The sequence below is a fragment of the Mustela nivalis genome (genome assembly GCF_964662115.1).
Source record: "Mustela nivalis genome assembly, chromosome: 16".
Classification (NCBI taxonomy): Eukaryota; Metazoa; Chordata; class Mammalia; order Carnivora; family Mustelidae; genus Mustela; species Mustela nivalis.
The window spans coordinates 37,748,045-37,772,177 of record NC_139035.1 but is presented as its reverse complement, the minus strand read 5'-3'; the positions used below and the strand labels follow the sequence as shown (position 1 = coordinate 37,772,177).

General features: G+C 37.0%; 1 protein-coding gene across 3 annotated transcripts in view; it reads right to left on the bottom strand.

Moving 5' to 3' along the window:
* Positions 1–24,133, bottom strand: part of CRB1 (crumbs cell polarity complex component 1) — a gene marked incomplete at its 5' end in the record, with an annotated part of 212,489 nt that overhangs the window by 139,875 nt on the left and 48,481 nt on the right. For all 3 annotated transcript variants that reach the window (XM_082701878.1, XM_082701880.1, XM_082701879.1), the window contains one exon: positions 7,694–8,275. In XM_082701878.1, coding sequence (XP_082558004.1) covers positions 7,694–8,275 — 582 coding nt within the window. The remainder of the gene's footprint in view (positions 1–7,693; positions 8,276–24,133) is intronic.

Below are 24,133 nucleotides of genomic sequence, written 5' to 3'. Positions count from 1 at the left end.
AAAGTATAGGTAAATATTGTTAAATGCTAGCAGCAATACTTGAAGATATTAAATTAGTGACAACCAGCATTTTCACGGCTTCATAGTTTATGGAAAAACTTTGAGTAAGTCATTTCATTGTCACCATGACCCTGAGAGTTAGGTGGTGTTATAATGCCTGTGTGTTAGAGTGAGGACACAGTTGAGAACTATTTATCAATGTCAAACCACTAGAAACCACTAGACTGCATCGGAGGTGGAACTGGAAGCCTTGTCTTCTGCTTTCAGATTCCACAGTCTCTCCATTTCACCCACACTTAATATTACTGAGTATTTTTTAGCTCTTCCCCTCCTCACTCAGGCCTGCACACACACACCCTGCTGGTAGCCAGGAAATCAGAGAAGTACTCAGATGGGGAGTTTAAAATGGAGCATTGTCATTCGCAACTACTAGCTACACCACAAACCAGGTCAAAGCAACGATGACAGAAGAGCCGTCCGTTCCTTTCTTTCTTTTTTTTTTTAAGATTTTTTTTTTTTTTTTTTTTTAATTAGACAGAGACTGATCACAAGTAGGCAGAAAGGCAGGTAGAGACAGAGGGGGAAGCAGACTCCCCACCGAGCAAAGAGCCTGATGCGGGGCTCGATCCCAAGACCCTGGGATCATGACCTGAGCCAAAGGCAGAGGCTTTAACCCACTGAGCCACCCAGGCGCCCCATGTTCACCCCTTTCTAAAGCCCCTGTAGTCGTCCCCCCCCTTGTTCCTCAGCTCATTATTACTCGTACAATAATAGTGGTAATAAATGTTGTCAGAGGATGAGTTTCAGCTCAGCATCCTGAAAGAAGTGCATTTTTGCTTTGCTCCTAGGCTGCTTGTTCTCTGAAGATCTTCCTGGCCCTAAGCAGTGTCATGGGCTCCTTTCTTGGTGTTTCCTCAGCATTCTGTCCAGCGAGAGACCGTGAGTTTTGTTTGCACGCCTCCTCCCAGAATGAACTGTGAGTATTTGTCAGGGATAATAAATTTTGTCTTAGTCATCTTTATGTCTCCACCGTCTGGCACAGTGTCCAGTGCCATGCAAGTATGTCATAAATATTTGCTGAATGTGTAATTTGTGTTATTTTGTTCACTCATTCAACAAACATTTGGCAAAAGCCAGTAACTTCATTTCTTCATAAAAGTATTTCACATGGCTCTCGTTCTGAGCAAAAGCCTGAACAAGTGTTTAGTTTTTTTATATGACACTACAAAAAGTGATCAACTTCTAGAGTTAAGAGCACATAGAAAAATAGTCATTTTCTTTTGAAGACATGAAGATACTACCTGGGAAATTCAAATACTCTTTTCTGGTTGGTACACATTATTTGCCTTTTGGGTGTGAAAAATATTAGTTACGGGCATATATACCGGATGGTGAGTGAAATGTGAAATATTTTGGTTGATGGTCACAGAAACAATATTTAAATGTTCTTTGAATTCATGTCTTACATATTGTATATCCTTACACAAATACAGACAATTAATTATTCCCAATAAGTTGATTTAAGTTTATCAAATCATTTATGTATTAACTTCCTTTTAATTTATTATTAACTTATTAATTATTATTAACGTATTAAGTTTAAGAAAAACTTCAATCAGTAATCAGTAAAAAACTTTCAATAGTAATGGTAATCATAATTATAATAACAATTTTTCTCATAAAATAAGCTTAGATTTTATAATATATAATACTTTAATTTCCCTAAGTTATGTTCATGACCATTAAATTATCTATCTGATTTGTCATACAAAAATGATATTAGAAAAGTGATTTAGTTAATCAAAAATATATTTAGAAAAGATGGAACATAAGCCTCATTCAAATTTCCAAACTGGCTGAAATTCAGATTGATAAGGGCCACTGTAACGGCAACATCAGCGTTAGTGACATCATATCTGCTGGTCTTATTCATCAGAATGGATGAAGATTATTGGAGTAGGCACAGAAAAGAACATAAAAAATTATTAATGGAAGAAGGTCTGATAGAAAATTATAAATGAATAACCATGTAATGCAGAAAGATAGAATAAGTTTCAGGTGTGCCTGTGAGAGACTGTATGACAATGCAGTTGATGGAAACTGGTAAGGCACCATATTTGCAGGAACTGTACTCCAGGCTAGACCTGTCCTGCATTATCTAGACTTCCCACCAGAGGGCAATAGAGAGCAGGTCAGTAAAGGTGTGCACACATTTTGTTTGCATGATCCATGATCCTCTGTGTTAATTCTTATCTGAAATTTTAAAAGAGGAAAAAGGTGTTGTTAAAACTTGATACCTTTCTTTGCTTTTCCCCAAATAATAATAGTCCATTGACTTAGATTATTGTATTATTGGACACCTAGTTCTACCTTACCCACTTACTTCAGTATGTCCTCAACATAACAAGGAGAGAGATTTTCTTAAAATGTAAGTTAAATCATTTCTGTCCTCTGCTCAAAACTATCCAACAACTTCTCATCTTATTAAAATCAAGAGCCAAAGTCCTTACAATGCCCCACCAGCCCCAGTAGTCGATTATGTCTCCTTCTCCTTGTTTACTCCACTCTAGTCACATCAGCTTCTTTGCTGCTTCCCAAACATTCCAGTACTTTTGACCTCAGGGCCTTTGCACTGAATGCATTAAATATGCACTGAATGTTCCTCTGCTTTGAATGCTATTCCACAACACATTTGCCTGAATCCCTTCCGTTCCTCTCTAGAACTTTACTCATGTGTTACTTTCTTAGTAAGCCCTTCCCTAGTCATTTAATGTAAAGTTCAATTCTTAAATTCCCCCCCCTTTTTTTTACTTTTACTTTTTTCCACTGTATTTTTCACCACTTAACCCACTAAATATTTATTACTTATCTTATACACTTCTGTTTCTTCCCTCTAGAATGTAAGAGGACTTTTTCATCACTTTTCTTTATTCTTATATTTGCAGAACCTATAAAAATGCCTACTTCGATGTATATACATACAGAAGTGTCTGTGTATTGACAAAATTAACAACTGAATGAATTCAACAGATAGTTGTTTTCATTCATATCATTTATCCAGAACTGTTACTATCAATAAATACTACACACACACTCTACTTTGTGCTGTCACATGAAAATCCTCATCATTGTCTAAATCCTCATGGTGTCTCAAACTGTGGTCCCCACCCCAGCAGCGTCAGCATCAGTATCACATGGGAGCTTGTTATAAATGCATAGCCCCCACCACAAATCTACTAAATCAGAAACTGTATTTTAATAAGCTCTCTGGGTGAGTCTGATACATGCTAAACTTTGAGAACTACCAACAGAGATAAGTTTATTAAGTTGGAGATGAAAATTGAAATTTCAAAGCATTCTTATTTTTCATATTAGAGATTTCAAGTTTTTCATGGGTATAATAAGTTTGCGAATATTCTGGCTTTAGTAAATGGTAAGTGAGTCATCTTCTTACTGAACCCTACACCTGCCTTCCCCTTCATCCTTACCGTCAGCCTTTTCAGGCCAGATCCTAATGTCTTACTCCTGGTATTGCAGTGAGTTTCTAACTAACTAGTCTCCATGTGCTACCTAGTCTTCTAACTAGTCTCCCTATACTAACACATTTTCTTGAATATAAAATGAATTTTTTTCATAAGATTTCGTTTCTGAAATAAAGATGCATCTTATAATCAATAAGTAAATTTGATGAAGTGGGGGTTTTTATCCTTATTTTCCACAAGATTGTTTCTATGCCAAAAACCTATTTTATAATGGAGGAAAACACCTGCAGTGTTTTGCTTCATCGTGCATCTGATTGCCCTTTCCCTGCCCTCTCGTGGCCCCGTTTTTCTCATATTGCAGGCATCTTAAGTGAAAAATGTTCCCTCATCAATCTGCTCGTTTTAAGAAAGACCTCAGTGAAAGAATGATGTATTGCATAAACTTGAACTCAAAGCAGTCACATGCTCAAGGCGAATATTCTTTTCATTAAAAGAAGTTTGCAGCTGTTTATTTTCAGCTTAAATTGGAGTTTTTGCTTATGCCTGGCATATTCTCACCAACCTCTTTAGCAGCTCTCTCTAAGCCTATTTCTGCAGTTCATGAATCACCACTTAGGAAACACAGTGGAGTGCACAGAGTAGGATTCCCGCAGTGTGAACCCCCTCTCCGTGTGCTACAGCTCTTTTTCCTCTCCTACCTCTCTGTCTTTTAAAATTTATTACGTTTTCTTACTTTGCTGCTCTGAGGAGCACAGGCTTTTCCCTGGAAGCCAGCTTCTTTATGAGTCTCTAAATTTGGATGTGCCGCACAGCAGCTAGGTTATTGTAATAGCTTCCAGGATTCATTGGGAGGTCTAGGTTGAGCCAAAGTACGCATCCATGCTGATTACTAATTCTTTTTCTTCCCTTCCGAGCTCTGGCTTTTCCCCTGGTCCTATAGACCTTCCTTGAGTTTCTCATTAATTGCCACAAATACTGGTAGCCGGGGAATGGCACTGAGGTAAGCAAGCCTCCTTGTGGGCCTAGATGGGGGGGTATTTCAAGAAAAGTTTCTAAATTAAGTTCACATAAATATGATTTCTGGCTCCCAGCCCTAGCTATACATTAGAATCGTCAATTAAATTGGACTCTCTGAAGGTGGGGTCTGAGCATCTCTGTTTCAGATCTCTCTGGGTGATGGCTGCTGTCTAGTCAGGGCTGGGACCACTGATGAGCTCCAAGAATGCGGGCTGTTTTACTTGGGGAGACTGGTGATCAAGCCTAAAATTGCACCTTTGTGTCCGAATAAACCTAACTAGCTCATAACAGACATGATTCTTGCTACCTGATGAGTGTCATTTAAACTCTGTCTGTAAGCGAGTTATAGTTATGTCAGCAGAGCTAAAATAATAAAATTTAGCTGATTTCTTAGAAAACAATAGAAGAACATAGTCAAATAGGGAACAACTCTATTATATAAGGGTTTGAGCAAGGGAAGTGTCCTCACTGTGGGCTTTGAGCTAATATTATAGTGAGAAAAAGGCATTGATTTTCATTGGGTCCAGCTGTGATACGATATATCCACAGTATAAGTTAATTCACTGTAGAGTAAAGTATTATAATGAAGGTAGTTTACTACATTTGGAATATACCCTTGACATCTTTTATGTCTAACTTATACCACTGAAAGGATTCATTATGATCCAATTAATTGAAATGTAAAAAAATAAAACACATACATTGTAAAACATCCTTTTTCAAGCTGTGTTTTGCAATTACAAGACTATTTCAGAACACTGTAGCTAAAATGGCTGAGACATTTCTCTGATGTCATGTCTGTTTCTTTTAGTCACCATTCACACTATCGTACTAACAGCAGGAAATAGAAGATACTATCTTGATAAACCAAAGCAGTTGGTAAATGTGTCCATTATAAACAAAAGCAATCCCACACCAGCCCCACAAAAATGTATCTCTTATTTTTACTCAAAAATTTTAGAAACTGAAATTGAATTGCTGTAACTCAATTTTAAACAATGAACATGATAATTTGGCACCTAAATAAGGAAATTTCATGTATAAGTACTGTTTCATAAACCCCTCCATTATTCCTCGTAAGTTTTAGTTTAATATTGGTAGTTGAAGGCAATCAATAATAAAAAAAATTTCCACTTAATACATCATTCTACAATCATAACATATGTGTAGAGAAGGCAAACTCTAATATCTATTTACCTCAGTTTCATTACCACAGAGGGTGCCCAGAAAAATATTGTGTATAGTAAGTATACACAAGAATTTAGGCAGTTAGAACAATTCAGAAACAGTTTATTAAGCAGCCATTACTCACTACGCTGGGCACCTTAAGTACTATTCCTAAGGTGTCTTAATACAAATGTATGTCTTAATACGAATGCTGACATGTAATAAATACCTCCAAATGTCAATGAATTAAAGAATACATATAAGACATGACTTCTGTCCTTTCGGAACTAATACTTCAGTGGGAAGAGACAAAAACACAGATATCTGAAGTTAGGACAGAGTTCTTTAATAGAGGCACAGACTGCTACAGAAGTAATAATTACTGTAGCCACTTAGAAGTATTATTTTAGCAGAGAGTAAATCAGAAATGTTTCTTGAGTTAGGCGAGAGATGAACAAAGTTCTGCAAGTACAGAACTTCACAGAGTAGACATTGACTTGAAGAAGGACCTCCCAGAGGGAGGGAAACCACCTGAGTAGAAAATGAAGACAATCCAGGGAAAGGGAATGCCTTGGTGGAAGAGGTTGTAGAGATAATATGTAAGGGACAAATTGTGAAGGGTTTTCAATGAGATGTTAAAATTATTCTGTGTGGTGGGCAGCTCTCAAGCTTCTTCAGAAGGAATGGCACAGTCAGATCTATTTTAGAAGGATTATTTCAGAGGCACTGTTCAGAATAACTTGAAGGTAGAGGCTGGAGGTGGAGTGTGGGAGGTTGTATAATAAGTATACACAAGATGATGAGGACATGAGCAAAGGCACTGATAAAAAAAAAAATGGAGGAGCTCAATTTGGAAGACATCTTGTCCAGAGAGACTTTGAGGATTGGTTGTAGGTAAGGATTAAGGGAAAGGGAGCAAATTTCATGACAGAGCAACTAGGGATATAGCTATTTTATAAAAGCGATATTTCAGAATGTATAATTTTAACAAGATGACATTGGAGGATTCTGGTATAAATTTTGAAGAGAAGTACTTTCCAAATATCCTCAGGAAAAGAATGACAAGACAGAGAAGTAAGTGTGAAAGGGTTCAGAGAAGAAGGTAAGTTGAAAGTCAGATACCGCAGGTTACAAAAGTAGCAAGAGATCTGGGAAAAGTGGCATTTAAATGTAAATAATGTCACCCAGATGTGAATCAGGAAGCACAGGAAAGCTGTGAGCAGGTTAGAATAATGAATGTGAGAAAGCATAGATGACACGAGTTGCCCCTTACTGTACAGACTCCAAAGAGTAAAACAGGGCAAGAAGGATGGTCCCCAGGAAGAAATGACCTGACTGGGTAACTGGTTCAGGAGGGTGAGTGTAGACACTGAGCATGAGGATAGTAAATGGCACGTACCCTTTTAGTGAATGAATGGTCAGCCTGTTACTCTGTGCTCAAATACCACGTCAACAGGAACTTTGTGAATAGACAAGAGGTACTACTGTTTGCTCTTTCCAAGAAATTAAAGAAGTGACTTCTTTATTTTAGAAAAGTGACTTCCTTATTAATAAAATTGTGGTTTATTTTATTTACCATGCTCCATCAGCCGTGCTGTCACTCATCTGTTGCTCACATTCTAGAACCCCTAACGTCTGTCCATTCCATGGCCTGCCTTCCCAGCAGGCTGCAGTCGTAGGCGTGGGCATTCCTGGCACACTTTCGCTAGCACAAAAGGCATCTTCTCATGAGGAAACTTGAAGGGCCCTGACCTGGAAAGCAAGGCGCCGTAGAGCCCACTAACTCGAGGCTGAATCTGAGAATTAAATAATGGGAAGGCTCCATTTAAAACAACAGCGACAGTTGGCAAATATTTAGGCTCTGGGAATTTTCATGGTTCAGGGAGCTTTCTATCTAGTGATTAATTCCCGCCAAGACCATTTTCATAAGCAATTGGATGAGACCTAAAAAGTCACTTCTGCTTCTGTCATATTAAAAGAAGGGAAAGCTAACTACCTCTTCTGGTCCTCACATGTGATAGACTTACCAGAATAGTCTTGGGGACAAATACAAGTGTATCTTCCTATCCCGTTGAGGCACGTGGCTTCATTCTTACAGGGACCTGAGACACATTCATCCACTTCCAGGTCACAATGCCTGCCTTGATATCCTGGCACACAGAAGCAGGAATAGCCGTTGATTCCATCCTGGCACATGGCCCCATTGTGGCAGGGGCTGGAAGCACACTCATCAAGATCGTTTTCACAGAACCTTCCAGCATATCCGTCAGGACAGATGCAGACAGGGTGAACAGGGTCCTGACGGCAAACAGCTCCGTGCTGGCAGGCGTTTGTGCCACAGGAAACAATGGCGGTTTCACAGGTTGTTCCACTAAAACCAGGCAGACATTTGCAGAGAAAACTCCTTTCTCCTGGGGTGTTCACGCAAGTGGCATTTCCTTGACAGGGATTGGAGAAGCATGGGTCTCTCATGCTGTCGCAGTCTTTGTCCAAATTAATGGCTGCGTCTGGACAATGGCAATCATTGTCCTTTGAATAATCATTGCATGTAGAATTGTTTTGGCAAGAATTTGAGAGGCACCTGGTGTCATTTTTATTGCAAAAGGAACCTACAAGGGAATAAAAAAATATCAAGATGAAGTTTACAGATATATGGCTAAGGATACAATTAAATATCTTTCTGTTCTTCTGTCATCTCAGACTCATTCATGAAATACAGTTGGCTGCATTCTGTTGATGAGCTTGATCAAATGATGTCTAATGATGAGGGTTTTCATGAATGGTGATTTGTCAGTCTTGTCATGTAGTTGCTAATAAGAAACAAAAATAGCTAGTTTGAGAGTTCTTTGCTTCTCCACTTCCCTTTCTCAGGGCCAAACGCCGTTGAGCAGTGGGGTGGATTGAAGCAACTGGTAAACTGTCCTATACACGTACATTTTGGAAATTCACATTCTCCCATGGAAGATTCTGGAGTGTACTAGGAAATAAGATACAAAATTGTCTCTGAATATAGTCTAACTGAAACTAATATATTTTTTAAAAGATTTTATTTATTTATTTGACAGCAGAGATCACAAGTAGGCAGAGAGGCAGGCAGAGAGAGAGGAGGAAGCAGGCTCCCTGCTGAGCAGAGAGCCCGATACGGGGCTTGATCCCAAGACCTGGGATCATGACCCGAGCCAAAGGCAGCAGCTTTAACCCACTGAGCCACTCGGGCCCCTGAAACTAGTATTTAAGTGAATGTTACAACTTGGTTTATGACTGCTTTATCACACTTACCATTTATGTTCTTTAAAAAAATAGAATAATGAAAACATTAAAACAAAATAAAATACCAACTATTTGTTGAAGTGCTACTCTTTGTACCAAGCTTGCCAGGTATGTCACATACATTGTTTCTAATCCTCAGGCCAACACAGTGTTATTACCTACGTCTTACAGATGACAAATTAAATCCTTCTGCAAGGAAATAGATGTAATAAAGTTCATGGAATTTGTTTTTCTTTTTTTTAATTTGTTTTTATAAAAGCATCTTGGTTCTAGGGATACATTTGTAAATTCTATTTGGAATAATAACCAGTGAGAAAACAATAATTCTTTAATTTTTTGTCAACTCATTAGATATTTGTATGTAGAAGTTTTCCCCCAAACATACATGCCTTATGATCACAGCATTCTTATCTTCTGAATCACATTTACGGAGAAGCTGGATGATTTGTCAACTCAGTTGTATTATCCTACAAAACACTGTCTTGCATGTGGACTCATCTCCGATATCATTCTCTTATTTTTACTTCCTTTCTTATAATATTGCTCACAAATATCATAGTAGACAACTGTACAGGCTTATAATTTTAAAAAAGGTACAAAATTGAGAGTTTGCTCTTAGGACATGAGACATAAATCAACTATTGTCAGAAGAAAATAGTGTGTAAACTTTGAGAAATATGTAATGATAAATCTTTTCCCTCTCTTCCTGCAAAAAAAGAGAAGGGGTTCTCATAACACAGTGTGGCCACCAACAGGGTGATGGGAAGATACTGATAATAAATGACTAAAAATAAATAAATAAATAAATAAATAAATAAATAAATAAATGACTAATTGGTACATATACAAGAGTGAGAAGATTTTCATAATTATCTTCTGTGGAGTCTTTCTGCCAGCCAACAATTTTCCTCTAGTGCCTACACATAGAAAGTTAAAGTATGCTTCTATATTATCAGGAGGGTTGTTCAGAGAGCAAACATTTTCTAGCCCTTATGAGAAAACTCAAGTAATCATCCTAATACTTTAATACTTTAGTTTTCTTTCTTTCTTTCTTTTTGTTTTTTGTCTTTTTTCAGATGCTGGCTTTCCTATCACATCTTCAAATGTGATGTCTTAGCTCCAGTGTCACTTCCTGAGAGCTTTCTCTGAACTCCGTTTCTAAGTTTCATTTGCTATGTAATAAATGCTGTTATTTCTTTGTGTCTGTGTTTGTTTTCTGTCTTCTTCATTAGAATGTTAGCTCCATGGAGGAAAGGAGGAGACCTTGTGTCTCTGTATGTCCTGGGTCTACAACACCACCTGTCCCATCACAGGTGCTCAGTACATACTTATCACTGGAAGGGAGGGGGAAAATGTCACAGTGGAGACATGGAAGGGTGCTGTACAATCACAGGGACCAGAAAAAGTGTTACCAGAGAAAAGTCTCAGTGAAGAAAAGGTACTTGAGGTGTCTTTTTAAATGAATGCAAGTGAAGGAAGGAGAGTATTTTCCCAAAAGAAAGAACTAAAGCATGAGGGATATTGGCATTCTCTGTCAATAATAAGAAAAGCTTGAGAGGGTGTGGGGTAGTGAATAGGGAGGAATAGGAGAAAATTTAATAAGTTCAAACTTTGGGCAGCATTTAAAGTTCTTATGTCCAAACAGAAAATTCAATTAAATACTACAGTTGCCCTGTTCAACATCCAGGGCATTTATGAATTTAGGTTTTCCATTTATTTTTATTTTGTTAGTGATGATGGTAATGGTTTTTATCTTCCTTTAATACTCAAGCATTATCATTTAAGCCATGAAATGAATCATTTGTGTAGAAAGACAAACAGCAAATGAAATTAGCTTTTATACCCAAGGCCCTTCCAGTGCAACTTTTAAAATAGATTTCTTATAATATTTGTGTAAAGCATTTTACAGATGGAAAGCTAAGTTTTATAAGGACTAAGTCATCTGCATAGCGTCAAAGAGAGGTAGGATTTGAACCTCTGGTTTGTCTGATTCTAAAGTCCATTTCTTTTTATGGCATTATTTTAGAAGTTAGGATACTTACTGGGTAGAGTTTCTTATGTAAACATGATGATATTTACATAAATGTTTAATTCTTTTCCTTTTCAAAATTCCATGAAAGGCATAAAGGGATAGCTAATAAGCATATTGATAAATGCTTAACATTATTTATCATTAGGGAAGCAGAAATTAAAAATGGTACCTAAAATGGCCACTAGAATGGCCAAATGACAAAAATTGACAATACCAGGTGTTGACAGAAGTGCCCTCTCTCTCTCTCTCTTTAAGTAATCATTGTTGCCTACACATTACCAGTTGTATTAATGTTTTCAAATATTGGCCTTTGACTTTGTATAGTTTGTCTGTAATATCTTTGTTTTTGATCCTCAATTTCTGCTTTTGCCTTTTTATTTTCTTAATTCTACTTGCTTTGGGTTTAACTGCTATTTACTCTTTTGGGTATTTCTAATTTTTAATTTAGGACTAAAAATTTCTGTGTAAGCACAGCTTTACTGCATTTCTTATAAATTTATTTATCATTCATATAAAAATATTTTCTGATTTTCATGGTGATTTCTTCTTAGACCTGTGGAAAAATCTATAAAATCAATAATATCAAATTGTTAACTGTGTTATTCAGAACTTCTGTAGCATTGGGGCTTTTCATACTACTTCCTTTCACTGAGATTGATGCATTGACATTTCCTATAGTGAATATGAATTTCATATTTCTTCTTTTAGTTCTGACAATTTTCGCTTCTGTATTCAAAAGTTTTTTTTTTTTTATATTTTATTTACTTGTTTGTCAGAGGGAGAGCAAGCACAACGCAGGGAGCGGCAGGCAGAGGTAGAGGAAGGAGCAGGCTTCCTGATGAGCAAAGAGCCCCTTGTAGGACTCCATCTCAGGACCCTGGGATCATGACCTGAGCTGAAGGCAGACGCTTAACCGACTGAGCCACCCAGGTGTCCCTGAAGCTATGTTCTTATGTTGATAGAAATTTAAAATAGTTATATCATTCTGCTGCTTTGACCCTCATATATTTATAAACTGTCCTTTTTATCTTTAGTAATGCATCACACCTTAAAAGACTACTTTTCCTGTTGTTGTAGTGTTATATCAGTTATATATCTCATACATGGCTGGTAGGAATGCAAAATGGCACAGCCATCTTGGAAAACAGTTTCCAAGTGTCTTATTAACTTAAACATACACTTATTCAGCAATTCCACACCTAGATATTTCCCCCAAGAAAATGAAGACATAATGTCTACATAAAAACTTCCTTGCAAAATTCATAGTGGCTTTATTCATAATGCTCAACACTGGGAAAAAAATCCAAATATTCATCAGCTGGGAAATAAATTTTAATATATCACACATTGGACTTCTACTCAGGAATAAAATGGGCAAATTACTGACCCAGTGAACTACATGGAGGAATCTTTAAAGTATTATGTTAAGAAAAAGCAGACACAAACACTACTGGCTGTTTGATTCAGTTTTGTGACATTCTAGAGAAAGCAGAGTTGTAGTGATGGAAAGCAGCTCAGTGGTCACCAGGAAATGGAGGTGGGTGAGGGGAACTAACTATAAGGGAACACGAAAGAGTTTTTATGGAAACATTCTGTGTTGTGATTGTGGTGATAGTTATTGACCATATGCGTTTGCCACTGAAATTGGGTTAATCTTATTATCTGTAAATTTTACCTGAATAAATCACACACAAAAAAATAGTCCTAGAAAAAAAGGACAAAAGGGAATGATATTGTCCTATTCACAAGAACCAAAGAGAGACTGAGGTAATTGAGACAGCAATTACCCATATACATACCCTCATACGTAAGTGGAAGGTAGGCCGCCATGGGTGGACTGCAGTAGACTTAGCTTACCAGCAGAAGCAAAACCCCGTGTGAGAGACACCCAGAAGCAAGACAGTTTATGCTGTAGAACCCCCACAGTTTCAGGAATTAGAGGCTCCACGTACTCAAGTGGTGCTGAAAATGGGAAGGTTGTTTGGAAAACTTACCAATCGTACAGTTAGATTCTCATGTCCCATATTTTACCCCAGGAAACTACACGACTGCCCTTCCTGCATGAAGGCGATTTAAAGGCACTGGCACAACTAGTGGGAGTGGCCGGGTCTGGTCTGATAACAGGGTGATGGAATGAATGAATATCTCTGTAAAGAACTGTGAGACACTCCCAAGCCTCATTTTCAGTTCAATTCTAAAAATGCCAGCAGCCAGATTTACTCCTTATTTCTCTTGACCAGCCCAAGAGAAAATATGTACAGATATTACAGATGCTGATATTGGGTGTCACCCTTTGAAATGAGTCAGCCCAGTCATTGGAGAACAAATCTCAGTGAGCTAGAAATCTCTGCAACAGGAACTAAAAGTGCTTTCAAATAGCTCTTTTTATTTTTTTAAAGATTTTATTTATTTATTTGACAGACGAAATCACAAGTGAGCAGAGAGGCAGGTAGAGAGAGAGAGGGGGAAGCAGACTTGTTGCTGAGCAGAGAGCCCAATGAGGGGCTTGATCCCTACACCCTGGGATCATGACCTGAGCTGAAGGCAGAGGTTTTAACCCACTGAGCCACCCAGGTGCCCTCAAATAGCTCTTCTTAAGCAAACACATGCTTAAGAGTATATATGAAATATATATATGTATATAGACCATTACCATCCTTTAAGTATACTTTATATTACAAATATACTCTAAAGAATAATGATAAACAAACATCCTTGTACCCATTAATCAGCTTAAGAAACAATAGTACCTCGTTATTAAATATGAATGGATTGTATGAGATGTACCACATGGAGGAAAACCTCTAAGATAAAACACTAAGACCAACACACATACAAAAAATGTTTTTAAGTAACTTGGAAGAGACAAAGACAATTTAAGGAGTGGTCAACGATTTATGAAAATTTGAGCATTAATATATTCAAAGAGTTAAGAAAGGATATTGCAGCAATGAAATAAGTATAGGTGGTTATTAAACTTCTAGAGAACAAAAGAGGTCTTTAAAATTAAAAATACAGTGATAGATGTCTTTCTCTGCTTGATGATAATTGTCTTTCTCTGCTTGACTTATTTCGCTAAGTGAAATAAGTCAAGCAGAGAAAGACAATTATCTTATGGTTTCACTCATATGTGGCCATAAGGAATAGACTACAGGGGAAGGGAGGGAAAACTGAAGGGGAAGAAATTAGAGAGAGAAACAAATTGAGGATTACAGAAGGAAGGGGTTGGGGTGGGGTAACGGGGTGATGGATATTAAGGAGGGCACGTGTGGTGATGAGCAGTAGGTGTTATACGCACTAATGGATCATTGAACACTACGTCAAAAACTAATGATGTACTATATGCTGGCTAATTGAACATAGTAAAAAAAAAAAGCTATGCAAAAAAGAAAAAAGAAAAATAAAAAGGAGAAAAATACAGTGGTAGAAATTAAAAGTCCAGTTAAGTGACTGAAAGATAATGTTGAGGAAAATCTACCAGACACTAGGAAAAAATACTAAGAGATTGTAAATGAGAGGTAGAAACAATAGGTGCATAAAGGACCAGTCACGGAGGAGTTTCAAAATAAGAGAAGAAAGAAAATGGGATGGGGTGAAGGAGGCAAGGAGAGGAGGGAGAAGGGACTTAAAATTATGACAGAAATATAAGAATTGTTCCATAATTAAAAAAACAAACAAGTTTATAGATTTAAAGTTTCTACTAAGTGCCCTGCACAAAGAATTAAAAAATAAATCCTCAGCAAAGCACATCATTTCCTTAAAACAGGACAGGGAACAACTCATTTACAAAGCATCAGAAATCAGAGTAACATTTGATTTGTCAACAGAAATATTGAAAGCTAGGGGATATTAGAAAAATGCCTTAAAAATCCTGAAAGAAAATAATTTCTAAGTTAGAATTCTATGCCCAGCTAAACTATCAATCAAATGTTAGGGGGGAAGACAAATATTTGCTGAGATTCAGACATTTAAATTTTCGGCTTTCATGCTCACTTCTCAGGAAGATTTTAAAAGATAAGCTCCATGAAAGTGGGAGTGCAACCAAGAAAACGAGAGACGTGGAATCTAGCCTACCAGGGATCTAATAAAGGAAAGAAGCAAAACATTTTATGAAAAAATCGCTCGCTGGGCTACAGATATGCTACCAGCGTAGAGTCACTAGCGCTGAAGGCAGGAAGAGAAGGCAGAGCTCCAAGAAGAAAAATGGCAGAGTCTCATATGGAGAAGTAAAGGAAAACAAAACAGGACAAGTGTTTTAAACTCTTTCTAGTATTACTTCTAGGGGAAAGGCTGTGCAAGAAGGGAAGTGAAATTGTGATTTGCTATGTGGTGGCCCAGTTCTTTATAAGTAGCAATAAAGATAATGATTTTAATTGGAGCAGTAGAGTTCCATGTGTGCTGGGGGGCCATGGGTATGTGTGGTTGAGAACTTCAGGGAAATTAAATCTACTTTTCCGTAGCAGGATTCCAATAGATGATGCCAGTATCTAAAACAAGGGAGCATGGCTCAGCAGTTAAGCGTCAGACCCTCGATCTGGGTTAGGTCATGATCTCCGGGTGGTGAGATCGAGCCATGCCTCCAGCTCCGCCCTGAGTATGGAACCTGCTTAAGACCCTCCCCCTCATCCACTGCCCAGCTCCCCCTGCTGCCACCCATGCTCTAAATAAATAGATAAGTAAATAAATTAATTAAATAAAATGAGGGGGGGAAATCAGCATATTATTGACAAGTTTATAAATAAAAACGTAAGAAATGACTGAGAGTTTTAAGTAGTTGCTTCTGGGGAGTGCACAGCAGGAGTAAGAAGGAGGAATGGGGATGGTAGAAAGTGGATGTTGTTTCCTTTATAAGTATTACTCAACAACTTTGATAAAAATATTTTTAAAACAAAACCAGGTAAATTTATAATCTGGTCACACACACTCCTCCTTCCCCCACTCTGTTTTCACATACACTTTGAGTTATGTTCTCAGTACTTGTTCTGGACAAGATCATCTATGAAGCACATCCTTTCACTAGATCTCCTCTGGGGTGAATGGTGACATTGGCACCAGTTTGCTTCCTGGGGTTATGGTGTGTCCATAGGCGAGATGCTAAGTGGCCCTCTTGGAAATGCAGCCTATGACCTCGGCATTGTTAACTGACACTTCAGCTGACTATAGCAAATGAGCAAAGACCTCTCAAAAAGAAAATTTTTATATTTTGTATATTTTATATGTATATTTTATATTATACATATTTATATTATGTAATATATTATATGAATATATATTTATTTTTATAAATCTATATTTATATTACTTTATACTTTATATATATGTTTTATATATTTTCAAACATATAAATGAATTGCAGTTTATCTCTGTATTAAACATAACTAGGAGCACTTGGATGGCTCAGTTGGTTAGGTGTTGGACTCTTGATTTCAGCTCAGGTCGTGATCTCGGGGACCTGGGACTGGCCTCACAGGGCTCCCCACTAGGCGAGGAGTCTGCTTGAGATTCTCTCTCTCCCTCTTCCTCTGCCCCTCCCCCAGCTCATGCTTGTTCACTCAGTCTGTCTCCCTCAAATAAATAAATCTGAAAAACAAAACAAAACTAAACTAAACTAAACACCCACTATCGAAGTAAAAAGCAAACTATGCACAGAACAATGATGTCATGAAGTAAGGGTTGTAATTATTCCAGTTTTGTGCACCTAATTGAAAAAAATCTGTCATCTATATTATTATATTGTACCTAGCATATTGTGCAAATAGTCTACAGTATAATAATTTTCATAGTAATAGTACATTTAGAGCAAAACTTAAATGGACACACACATAAAACCTTATAGGACTATTTAAAACTGTAATTGGAGGAATTTAATTCCAAGGCAAATGACCATTGAGAATTTTGTTACCAGCTTCCATTTGAGACTTAGATCCAGAGCAAGAAACTTTCCTGGATGTGAAGTGTAATTGATATTTTCCGACCAATTTCTAGTGTGGCAGAGTTTCCTTGCAGTAAAGTTTGCCACCTACTGGATGTTATAAGAAATTCCAGAATTGTGGGTTTCAGACTTTTTCTTTTCTTTCTGTAAGTACAGCAGTACTCCTTCAAGGAAAGTATCACGAATAATCCCAGTATGCAAAATCAGAATGTGGACCAGCTCGGGTTGAAGAAGGGAAGGAGACCCTGCAGCCCAGTCGGGTGGCCTCCTGTCCTTTAAGGAGATATCTTCAAGGAGCCCTAGAGGCTGAGAATAGCAATTTAAAAATCTTTTTTCAGGAGAAAAGACAATATTTTCTATGGTTTTTGTAATTCTTATGTATTTGCTCCTTTGGTTCTGTTTGGGCGTATATATGTACATACACAAATATATGCACTATGTAATTATTTATATATATACATATTAATATTTTTCAGAGAAGTAAAAAACTAATCTTACCAGTTTCAAAGACAATGAATGCCCAAGCATTAAATGTATTGTGTGTGTGTGTGTGTGTGTGTGTGTGTGTGTGTGTATGTGTGCATGCAAAGATTGTCTAATAATTCAGTGTATTTAAAAAACAGCTGTATTGGTAATCTAGCTCAGTCATATGGTGGAATATATTTATCCAGAGCAAAGAAACACTACAAGGTGATTTCAGGGAACAGCATTTAATTTTCCAGAGATTATTGCAAATAGCATTTGTTCCTTTGTCCTTGATAGTTTTAATGCACTTACCTATGCAACAGGTGAGTAAGTCTCTGATTTAAAAATCATCAGTCAAGAATCTGAAATTTTTGTCAAGTGTTTTGTTGTTGTTGTTGTTTGATAACTTTTGTATTAGCCAACCATGGGGGATTTGCCCCATCAGGAAAGCAGACAGTGTAGTGGTGAGGAGCCAAGTCTGCACAGTACCACACACCTATCCCGAGCCTAGCTCTGCCGCTCTCAGCCTGTTTCCTCAGCTGCAAATAAGGGAAAGAGTAGTAAAACCTCCTTCTTAGGATTTTTGTGAGGATTACGTCACTAGGTTTTAATGGTTGGTGCTCAATAGATGTTCTTATTGTTTTAAGATATTTAGAGATAGTTTTGTGCTCTTAATAGAAAATCTACTACGTTAGTACAAAATGCAGCAATAACAATAATAAGTCCCCCAAAAAGAGTAGAGTCCACTAATACATTTTCACTGCAAGAAATTTATTTTGGAAAACAAACAAACCGAAGCATATCCTTATATAGGGAGCCTACTGGTGAGCGAATTCAACATGTCCTTTCATTTTTCCCATGAAGTACCCAGACTTGCTTAGGAACAAACGAAGATAAATGTCAATTAGAAAAAAATCTGTCCTTCAGAGTTTAGTTTTCACAAGGAAGTATTTAACGTCTCTGTATTTTGAGTGCTCCTTAAAATTGGATTGATAGTTTAGCACAAAGTGAGAGTTGTCAGAGGCTTTCGTTGTTCAGGAGATCTGCTCTGTATTTGTGCCCTCCTCGGTATCTGTTTGTGCACAACAAATGCTCAGTGAATATTTCCGGGATATTAATTGTGAAAGCCACACTCTTTACCTTAAAGATTTCCCCTGCTGTGTAAACTTTGCATATGCATGTGTACACACACACACACACACACACACACACACACAATTGGATTTAGTTTTTTTTTTTTCATTTTGTTACATTTAAATGCCTTATTACAGCTATCCTTAGTCTTTTCTTAGGATTTACTAACCTAATTCTCCCCATATAACTCTCTCACCACCTCTGTCTCTAGTTTTTATTTTTATTGAAACTAACCTTAAAAGTCAAATCTATCCTCTGTCAGCAGAACGGATGGAAAGAACAGCTGTTAATCCTCATATTGAATTAAAATGACAATTTTTAATGTGCCTCCAATGAGTTAGGATAAACACTCACCAATGTACTTCCAACTGTACAAATAAAGCTGTTTGCTCTCATTGTTCTGGAAACGTATTTTATTTTGTTTTTCCCTCAGACTACTGAGAGATGGACGGGGACCTGAGAAAGCAGATAACCGAGAAAGCGGTTCGCTGGGGTAAGAGTGATGTTTTAAACATGCAAAGGTGCAGGGGGTTTTTCTATTTTAATTCTATTTTGAATATACATTTAATCTAACTTTATTTAAATAAAAATGGGAAAGGAAGAGAGGAATTGTGGGCATTAAATTTGATATTTCCAGTAGCATCTACTGAATGGTTTCTGATGTTCTTCCATATAAAAGATCTTTTCCTACAGATGATTAATAAGAAAACATTTGCTAATGAGTTGCTTTTATTTTATTTCATTTTCACTTTTGATTTTCTTTTATTAAAACAACAAACTTATGTCTTTATATAGGTTTTTGTTTATATCCCTGATATTTTTAGGATACAGTTTTCTATATTTTACTAAACTACCTTTCAAAAGCCACAATGGATTTCTGTACATTGACACACCATTGACTTAATAAAGAGGACTTAGTCGAGCTGTCAAAGAAAAAATTTTTCTTTATTCAAGATTTACTGTCTCCTCAATTCCATTCAGAAATTTGACAGATTGGATAGCCCCTGACATTTCGGTGAACCACCTAAAGCTTTTAATCATAGTTTGGATTTGAAACAGCAAATATTTGGTGTGTGCCAGGTTTTAAATCACATCCAAAATGAATTGCTAAAATAAAAGGGATAAACAGTACTACTGGAGATAGAATAGAAATTTCCAGATCTAAGAATTTCAATTTATAAGACAAAAGTGGCTTGTTGAATTTTCTTTAGCCAGGCTTTCTGAAGAGAACAAAATTTCATCCCAGGGTTGGGGCAGGACGGAGCAGGAGAAGTGAGTGCAGAAGACACACATCTTTACTCAGGACGTTACTAAAATGACTTACATGTAGAAGGTAGTCAATAGAAATTTGTTGAATAATGAATGAATGAGCAAGACAACCTGAATTCTCCTTTAAGCCTTGCTGTGACGTTCTTCCTTTCACCTCTTTTGATAAAATCAAGCAAATCATCGGGTAAATCAGTGACTTTGATGCATGCTGTGATAGGATCCCCATGGAACAGTTAAAATAAGTAGATGGGCTCTGTAAGACCATTGGTTTCTTTTGCTCTCCTATGGCCTCTGAAGAACGAGGCAGTCATTGTCGTAGAGTGGTCTTCAATACTAACCTGAGACCAACTGCATGTAATGTCAAGAGTATAATTTTGTGGTCACACAGATAGAGGTTTAAATTTTAGTTTCTGCTGTTTGCCATGTTTGTGGTTGAGCAAAACCAGTGTCACTGGGCCTCAGTTTCCTCATTTAGGAAGGAGATGCATGATTTGTAGAGCATGGACTTGGGAGCCAGGGTTTAAATCTTGCCTCTGCGATTTCCTAACTCTGTGGATTTTATTAAGATACTCAACATTTCTGTGTCTCAGTTTCCATTTCTGTAAAAATGATACCTACCCTATAGGTTTATTGTGGAGATTAAATTAGTTAATGTACATAAAATGCCTAATAATGCTTGGCATAGAGTGAGTATTAGCAGCCATTATTATTATTATCATTGTGATTATCATAAGAGGTGAAAAAGATACCATACATAAAGTTCCCTGTGAAAGTCTGGAATAAAGTATTTAATCAGTATTATTTCCTTTCAATGCAGGGTCCAAAGCTTGAGACCCTTCTATTGTCTAGGAAAGTACCATGCACACACTTGGAGCTTTGTAAATGCATGTTTAATGAAGGAATAAATCCAGGGAAAGTGAGACTATACAATATAGTAAAGACTGTTTAGTTTTTGTAGTTCCAGGAAGAACAGTACTGTGGTCAGCACACATTCTCTGACGATCTTGTCTCCTAATCCCGGTGGAGCCCAGTACTGCCAACTGTGTACTTACTCCAGTTAACTCACATGCAAACTCTGAAACATAACTTCCCTGCTCCAGTTGAGAAGATTGTGGCCAAATTTCAGTGGTGTCCCCTGAATCTCAACATTCCCCTTCTATTGTCTCCTCCACAGAGTCCATGGACCCATAGAGAAACTTTTCCTGAAGATATTTTAAATCCACTGTAAAGTACACCATTTTTCTAGGTGCTTTTACATAACATTTTTTGATCATCTGCAATCATCACGGGTGAAATCAGGGGCCTGCTTCTCTAAAGATTTCTTTTGCTTTCAGAACTTTCTCATGAGAATCAAACCTTCTGGGTCCTCCTTGACATAGCCCGCCCTTAGGGCTAGAAGGATGGACCAAGTGCACAGTGCAGCCACACACACTTAGATAGCTCAGAGAAGATGCCCTGGCCTTCGTCATCCTTACAACATAACTAAATAATGCAAATTGTGAAGGTCATTTTTACTAAATGTCAATCATTGGAAATGTTAATAAGGGTCTAATTATGTTCCTTTGACATTAAATTCATTTAAAGCTAATCAGGCCTCGACTCTCTGACCTTATTATAATCCATGTATACTTTAATAATGACAGACTTTCCAGTGACCTCTTTTACTTACGGAATAGACTTACATTTTACTAGCTCCTTGGCTGCTAGCAAATTGAAAATCCCACTGCAGAGCTATGTTCTAAATGTTCTAAATAAAAAGAAAAAAGTTTTTTCCCACTCTATGAAGCCATCGCTTTTTTTTCAGTGATCAATGATTAACAAACATAATTTTGACATTAATTATAAAACCATTATGCAGAATAATTTAGCCACATGGCATTTTAACTCTAAAAAGTGGCCTGAAAGTTCTAATATTTTCCATTAGATTTTGTACCAGAATGTTAAGTAAGTATATTATACACAATTAAGGGTAAGGAAAAAAAACCACACAAAATTGGTAAAATAACTGAAAACAGCCCTTCAAACTTTTAGCCCATTGTACTGTGTACCAAAATGTTATAGACCGTATGAGTATCTAAGAGCATTGAGTATTTTTTTCATTTTTATTACTGATATTACACAAACATCTCAGATCTGTTGGTTCCTGGGGATAAGTGCATAACCCTTAGTGTCTCATTTGATGCTCACAGAAAACTCACAGGGTTGGAGGTATTATATCCAATTTATAAGAACTGAGGTTCAGGACTGTTAAGTAACTTCCTTAGGTTATGCAGTTAATAGTAAATTAGGGTGCCAGGAAGACTTCAAAACAACTATTTGAAAAAAATCAAAACAAGAAGGAAGATAATAGAATCATGAAAAAGAAACACTTTGCAAGTATCTAGGTCAGCACTTCCCAGCTTTATTCATATGAACCACTGAGCAGCTCATGAAGTTGCCAATTCTGATTCAGCAGGTCTGGGATGAGGCCTGGGATTAGGTATTCCCAGGAAACTCCCAGGATGCTGATGCTGCCAGCCCGTAGACTACATTTTAAATAGCAACTGTTAATAGAGTTGTAATGTGTATGTAATGTTACATATTAACACATACAATGTTAGGTCTTCTAGTAAAATGTATAATTAAAAAGTAAATTAAAAAGCAAAAATAAGCAGTTAAAATTAACTTGAATAATATATTTTGACCAACTATAACTAAAACAATATCATTTCATTATGTAATCAGTGTTAAAAATTAGCGAAATACTTTTTTTATACTAAGTCTTTGAAATCCTGTGTGTCTTTTGCACTTAGAGCATATCGTACATCCAAAAAGTCACAGTTCAAATGCTCAGTGCCACACGTGGCTAATGGCTTCTATATTGGAGAAAGAGATCTGAACAGTTTTTTCATATTTTTGTACCAGGAACTAAGGTCTAGAAAAATAATGTGTGGTTACAACTATGAGTAAGACATCAGTCCTTGAGGATTTAAATTATCTTCTTTTGTGACATGATTATAGTAATAACCACAAATAAAGACATTTCAAAATACTTTCCAAGAGTATTAGTTACAATGTGTATCCAAATTGTGCATATCCTTAGAAGTCTACTTTTTCATGAATCCTTTCCGTGTCTTTGCATTCTTGTGGATCTCTTGGACTGAGCAGCATATCATTGGCAAGACACAGTGTTAAATTTATCTATGTATTTCCTTAATTGTTGTCTGTTTCATGTATGGACACTTTTCTTTACAATTAGTAAATGAACTCTTTAACTTCAGGAACTGCAGTATATGCTTCTTTAGCGTCTACGTATATGCTTTACGTACTAGGTCTCGATCCCACTTAGAATATGAGCTCCTGAGTGGTGCAGTAAATGCATACTGGTTGTTTGCTGATTAATTGGTTTTACCCCAAGGAAATTTATTCTGCTCCATTTCTGGCTCACTACACTTGAACAGAGAGAGAATGATTTGTTTCTGCCAGGTCATTCTACGTTGTGGACTCGATTTGGGAAAAAACCCAGGTTTCTGTGGTTACTGGATAACTTGGAAGACATTGTGAATATATTTCATTTGCTTTTTATTCAGCTAAAAGCCCCATGGTCCTGAGTGCAGCAAATACAATGCCGCTGTGCCTTTGGTCTGGATAAGATTTTGAAGAGTTTATGAATGGCTCCCTGCCCAACGTGTTCTGGAACATGCTGTTCTGAGCAGGGCCTTGGTGTGTACAGATATGCCTCAGCTCATCTGCACAGCCCCATGACACACAGGGAGAGTGGGTCTTGATCGCCCAGGGACCTATTTGGCAAACTCTGTCCCAGAAGGCTATGGATGGCAAATGCATATGTAATGAATTCTGAGGCTTCGTTACTGAGGACAGAACACCAGGGAAATGAGAATACCGCAGCTGAGTTTCAAAACTCAGGGAGATGCATAGTTGCTGATATCTTTCTGAGAGTTGAAATAAAATATGTCGTATTTGGAACCGGCAACTTCACTAAATAGAAAATAGTAAAAGTGTAAGGATAGCTCTATTGTAGAAAATGCATGGAAGTGAAACTCCATGTGAAGACACAAAGTATCATCCCTTAGATGGAATCACCCTTGCTCAAATATGCCAATAATCATTTCTTTTAGGAAGGCATGGATATGCCTTTGCACTTAAAATATATGGGGGTTAAGTGCTCAAAGAAGAAAGATGAATCCAAACAAATAATTTATTAATTTCAAATCAATAAATTTTAAAAGTCAATTAATGTTTAGTAACACAGAGTGTCTTTACTTGATATGATAATTTAGTTTTTTAAACAAATATCATATATTTTCATCATTATATATACCTTCAGTATCCAGCATGGAGTAGATAATCAATAATTCATTATGG